The 6021-nt window shown below is 36.8% G+C and overlaps 1 protein-coding gene across 4 annotated transcripts in view; it reads left to right on the top strand.

Annotated features, from left to right (window-relative positions):
* The first annotated feature begins 342 nt into the window (after positions 1-342).
* SATB1 (SATB homeobox 1) overlaps positions 343-6021 on the top strand; it is a 73280-nt gene continuing 67601 nt past the window's right edge. The window contains exons 1-3 of one of the 4 annotated variants that reach the window (XM_058832620.1): positions 381-486; positions 579-648; positions 3323-3558. In XM_058832620.1, coding sequence (XP_058688603.1) covers positions 3348-3558 — 211 coding nt within the window. In that variant the 5' untranslated portion in view covers positions 381-486; positions 579-648; positions 3323-3347. Of the gene's footprint in view, positions 487-578; positions 649-3319; positions 3559-6021 lie in introns of those variants that run through there. The other 3 variants (XM_058832619.1, XM_058832621.1, XM_058832622.1) reach the window with 3 other exon arrangements.

The following is a 6021-nucleotide window of genomic DNA, read 5'->3' as shown; positions in this document are numbered from 1 at the left end:
TTGGTTTTATTTTTGAAAAGATAGCTAGACTTAAATCACCCTCCACCTTAATTTAAACCTGCTACTTATTTTTTAATTATTAGTAGTAGTATTAATTCCTCGTTTTGAGCGTTACACTTGTCTGATCAATTTGATCTGCAGCTCTGTCTTCCGTTGCTCAACCTCGAAAACTGGCTCTCTTAAAAGATATTTAATCTCTATTTTTTTGTCCATTGCCATTTTTGCTCATGGCTACTCTGTTTCTCGCTATCTGTTTTTGCCCCTCCCCGCCTAGAGGAAAATAGCAACAAGAAAAAAAAAAAAAAAGAAAAAATAAGAGAATATTAGGGGAAGTAGTCCTCAGGTCTGCTGCCCCCCCCCCCGCCCCCCTTCAGAAAGGGGGGGACCTAAAAACATCAGTCTTGAACTTCTTCCTCTTCAAGAGCTCGGGCTGCAAAGGAAACCTCCTTTGTTTTTGTTATTTATATGCTGTCAAGTTTTGAAGTGGTGAGTTTCGGGTCGGTTTTGCTAATTTCACTCAGAAAACTGCAGTGTTTCTGTTTCTAGATAAGTACTTTGCTTCTTTGTCTCTTTAAAAGGTCACAGGGAAAGCTTGGCCTGGATTGTGAGAGCCATATGGAACGGATAAGTGCGGAGCCTCTCTCAAATGTGATTATGGGTTTTTATGGGGGAGGGAGGGAAGAGGAGGGGAAAGGCATGGGGAGGGGGCTGATTCAGGAGGAGAGAAAGAAATAATATAATACCGGCAGCGTTACATCGCGACAAAAGGAGATACGGCACCGACTCTCATTCAGAAATTGCGCGGTGTGCCTGTACGTGTACGCTGGCTCCGGGAAACTGTGCCTTGAAATTGTGCTCTTCTCTCACTGATCTGTGATGAAAACTTGTAGTTTTGAAAGATGCCTAAATGTGAAACCCGGGGAAACTCCTGGCCTGGAACCGGCAGAGATGATAGGTCTTTCCTGCCACCCTCTCCCTGGGCAGGCCATGCTGGTTGTTGCTCATCACTATTCCAAACTGAGGTTTCAGTGAACTTTAGCCTTGGGCATGGAGTTTAAATGAGTAAATTAGGTGTTTTATGTGCATGTAATTTTGCTTTGTAACATAAAGCTTTTTACAAGATGACTAAGCGGTGAAAGGATGCCGATGGGTGGGTATTCTCAGGCCAATCGAAAATGACCCATTTGGTGTTTTGGTTGCAGTCAGTGTATTAACTAAGTGGCGATCTATCACTTTTATTCACTGTACATGATGTAGTGCGATTCTGACTCATGATGACTAGATACTTTTCGTAGCAAAGAACCTTCGTGCTTAGAGTACTTCCGAAGTTGCCAAAAGTGATGAGGAATTTCTTGTTCGAAGCTTTTTTGTGTGTGTTTTCTTTTACTCTTTCCCCCCCCCCACCCCCCTCTTTTTTTCTTTTTTTTTTGTTAATCCTCTTTTTCTTGAGATAGACCAGTCTCAGAATACCAGCTCTATGGTATGTTAGCGTTGTTAGAAACATCGGAAGATTTTAACAGTTTGAGTCTGTAATTCTTTGCTTAGGTTACACTTAGCACAGTTTAAAAAAATTCTTTTGGAAAAGTGGCTAAAATAGGCATGTTTACTGTTAATGAGACGCATGACCTAAAACAGATGGGATAAAGATGAATGGTGAACCTTAGCCTGTCACCTAACAGCATTAGGAAAAATAACGATTGTCTAAGCTTCCTCTATTTGGTTGCATTCTTGAGGTTGCTTGTAAAGGTTTGAATTAATACATTGCCTCTTTCTTCACCGTATCGGAAAAAGCAGCATGATGTTCATACAGGAAAAAAATAGTCTACAAAATTATCATTGGCATGTATACTAGTGACATAGAAGTGTATATATATAGAGATTCCAAGATATTTAGACTCTAATAACTTCGCTATGAAATGTGCAGAAAATGTATTGAATTACTAGGCAACTGAAAGAAAGTAGCAATTATCCGATTCACACCAGTCTTTCTAAATATGATTTACCCAGTATTAGTATTTGTACTTGCTAATGTAAATACTAGTTCAAAGATTAATGTCTGTTAACCTGTCCTTAGTGATTATATTATTTTTATATATATGTGACATAATTGTCTGTGTAGTTATACCTTTCCCTGTATGGGAAAGGTAGGTAAAATACCTAACAATCACAACAGTATTGATTAGTGAAATCATAACCAGAAAGATGCCTTTGCTCTCAGCAAGCTTTTTAATATAGTTGGCAGAACAGGTTCTGATGAGTGGCAAAAAATCCTTAAAACTTACTCTGTTATGTTGTAGGCTTGGGAGATTTTTAGTGATTTAACTGTAATTGTTAGTCATAGACAGAGGTTTCGAAAGTTTATAAAAAGGGAAGTGCAAGCATGCTCATATATACCTTTTCTTAATTTGCTATTGAAATTCTGGTTTTTTGGTTTCAAATAGCTGTGTCAGCATCACCCAGGTTTTGGTTTTTTTATATTTAAGGGCATCAAAAGTACTGTAGAAATTGTGGAGGATTTTTCCTCAGTTTTATGTCTAGTGAGAAACTATTCGGTTATTTATCTTAATTGAATAAACTACGCTGAGTAACACCTGAAGCTTAATATCTGAAAAACTGAATATTTTGAACCTTGCAAAAGTTGATAAACTCTGTATAATATTGCTTAGGAAACTCAAAAGCAACCATCTCCCGCCACTGCTTTCTGAAGTTAAATGTCAAATTCTTTCTAACTTCTATTTCTAAGGGGGAGAGGAATTTTAAATGGACAATAGTCTACATCTCTAATAAATCTGTTGCTCCTTCAACTAAAGTTTTAACAATCTTTCTATTGTTGTTCATCCATTTTATAATCAAATAGATCAAGAAATTTTTCATTAGAATCTTTCTCTCTTCACAATAAAAACATCCGCGATTAATAACAAACCTTTCTGTGAGATTTGTAACAATAGCTGTCTTGAAGCACACACCTTGACAATCATCATCACTTATATGAGTTTTAGATTCTCTCAGTTTTAGTAGAATATCTCCAAAGATATTTTTTTTTCTAAATTTTTTTAAGAGGTACTCTGGTTGGCTTTTAAGAAACCATTCCACTAGATTATGATACAATCTCTCTGTAAACTGGGTTATGAGGTAATTTTTGAAGAATAAGTTTGTTTCTTTTAAAAAAGACATTTCTTTCTAGTTAAAATAGTTATCTATTCTTTATGAGCTTATGATACATATATATCTGTCTCTGTACATGTGCAGGCTGTGTACGTATACATATGCGCACACGTGTGCAACATATATATATATATTTTTTTTTTTTTAATCATGGCAGGTGATCTTTAGAGGCGGGACTGAGTATGGATCATTTGAACGAGGCAACTCAGGGGAAAGAACATTCAGAAATGTCTAACAATGTAAGCGATCCGAAGGGTCCACCAGCCAAAATTGCGCGCTTGGAACAGAATGGGAGCCCATTAGGAAGAGGAAGACTTGGAAGTACAGGAACTAAAATGCAAGGAGTGCCTTTAAAACACTCTGGACACCTGATGAAAACTAATATTAGAAAAGGTAACACTTTTGATAATTCTGCATTAGAGAAATATGATTTATAATATTTGGGGGGGAAGCATACTTCTGCAGACTCTACTTCATTTATATTTCAGGATTAAAATTTCCATTCTAAAATACTATATATTCCCAATTCTGATATAAATCACATTTGGGAAATGTAAGGTTCATTCTTGGGTGGAGCATCTTGCTTTTCAGGGTGGAGTCTGATTTTTGTTAAGGTAAAGGCTAGCTGCTCTGATTAAAGCAAATTCTTACATCAAAATTTAAGTAATTTGGTGCATTATTTCTTTGAGTAAGCGCTAGGCTAAGAAACGCAAAAATATGTAAGAGTAAATACTGAACCCCCAAAAGAAACTCTCTCCTTTCCTCCTAATGATGGTCCTAAGATTGGAAGGGCAGCAGTAGCAGTTGCAAGTTGGTTTAAAGGAGAGAGTGTAAATCTTTAGGTATCACATTGGAAAAGTCATTTATGATGTCAATCTTCGCAGTTTATTTTCTTAAGTACAATTCATTATTGAACAATGAACAACTTGGGTGTCATATTTTTCAGTGGCTGGTTTGCTGTAATTAGACATTTACACAAGGAAAAGGCACATTTAGAATCATTGATGTTTGTATATGGATGGCTTTGTTTGCATTGAAAATACTTTTAAAGGACAATAATATACAAATTTTACTTATCAAAATTTGTAAGTCTTTTTGACCATGTCCTGCAGGCTTGCTAATTTAAATCAAAATATGCTGCATGTAGTTTGGCATATGTCTTAAAACAGCCTCTACTTTTCCTATTATAATCAGTTATGTTTATAATCCAGATTTTTCTTGTATTTGCTAAGCAAAGTGCAAAATGCAACCAAGACTCTTAAATGCACAAAGTTAGAAGGCAGAGGAATTTCATTGTGTCTGATGCATAACATTTATCGTACAATCATTTATTTTTTCCTCGGTTTGGCGAAAACAAAGAATATATTGATCCTGAAATGAACAGACACAGCAGTCCGTATTGTTAGATCTTTATCTATTAAAAATGGAAAAACAGCACTTCAGCAAATTCTTTGGCCTCTGCTCATGATTACCCTATTTATTGATTGTTTGCCAAGAATGTATGCATCTTAAGAAAGCCAGGGTAAGAGCATTAAAAATATAATTTATTACGGCTTTTCAAGCAGAGTGCATTAACATTGTACAGTGAAGCAGTGGGGCTGTATAAAAAGGACTTTCTGACGCCTGCAAACATATAAGTTCCATAAATTCCTAAATAGGAGATTTCAGCTGTCTCTGGTATTATGTGATATTTGCACAGCAAACTTTAATGCCAGGACAGTTTTAGACAAGGATTCTACAGACTTCACTGCTCCTTATGGCAGACATGCTGTTTACATAGACTCGTAAACCTTCAGCAAAAGCTCTAACACTGCCTTCAGGTTTAAATCATGCTGTATTTTTAGCAGGGAGCACTGACCAATGCTCTCCCCTTTAACACTAGAAGGTTATGAAGTTGCTGCACTTGGAGGTCTTGCCAAGTACTAGCAGCAGTGATCAGCCAGCTGAGATTGTGCTCTCCTGTATAACATTTTTCACATTAACAGAAGGACACTAGTGACAGTTTGCTAAAAGATTTAGTAGCTTGATTTGTAGTCAGATGATACCTGTGTTGCACTACCGGGATCCACCTCTGTTAATCTATGCTGTGCCTCAAAATTTGGCCAGGAGGCTCTCCTGTGTTGATTAAAGTACGGCATTTCCCAAAATACTGCAACTGAGGAAACCATATACCTGGCAAAAAGGGCGCTGATAAGCAGCAAAGTACCTGTGTGTTGTGTCTGATTGTAGCTTAATTTGTAGGAGCTGATAAGGGGAAAAACAGATATGCTTTAGCTAGTTTTGAATGTATCTGTGCTGTTTGCTAGAATGAAGCTTTGCTTACACTTTATCTTCAGGAATTACTGGTGAAACTGCTTAAGAATTTTGAGCCCTTACTCTGAGTCAGATGGTAGTAGGTGAAACATCAATCATGAGAGCCTGGGAGAAAAAACCCCAAAAACAAACCACCACCTTTTCGCAGATGAATCGTGTGTGTCCACAGCTTATTTAAAAGCAGTGAAGTAAACACCGCTTTGCATGTACTGCTTTTGCTTTGGTCTTCTCTCCCTTCCTGGCCAGTCTCACTCAGATTACAAAAATAAATAAATAAATAAATAAATAAAAATTTTAAAAAAAATTAAAAAAAGCTGAAAAAAACCCCAAACCAAAAAAAAAATTCCTCCTTTCTGAACTGCATAAATATTAGCATGCTTTTGCTCTTGTCTTTCAGTCTTTCATGCTGAGCCTATTGGGCAAACTGGAGTGAGTTTCTGGGCTTTTCCTTGCAAGCCTAAAGGGGTTTGTTTGCCAGAGATTGGCTCTCTGGTGAGCAGATGTAGTTTAAATATATGTGCTTAAGAGATATCTTTTTTATCA

This window comes from Poecile atricapillus, chromosome 2 (genome assembly GCF_030490865.1).
Source record: "Poecile atricapillus isolate bPoeAtr1 chromosome 2, bPoeAtr1.hap1, whole genome shotgun sequence".
Classification (NCBI taxonomy): domain Eukaryota; kingdom Metazoa; phylum Chordata; class Aves; order Passeriformes; family Paridae; genus Poecile; species Poecile atricapillus.
The sequence above is the reverse complement of the archived record's forward strand: the minus strand, read 5'-3'. Positions and strand labels throughout refer to the sequence as shown.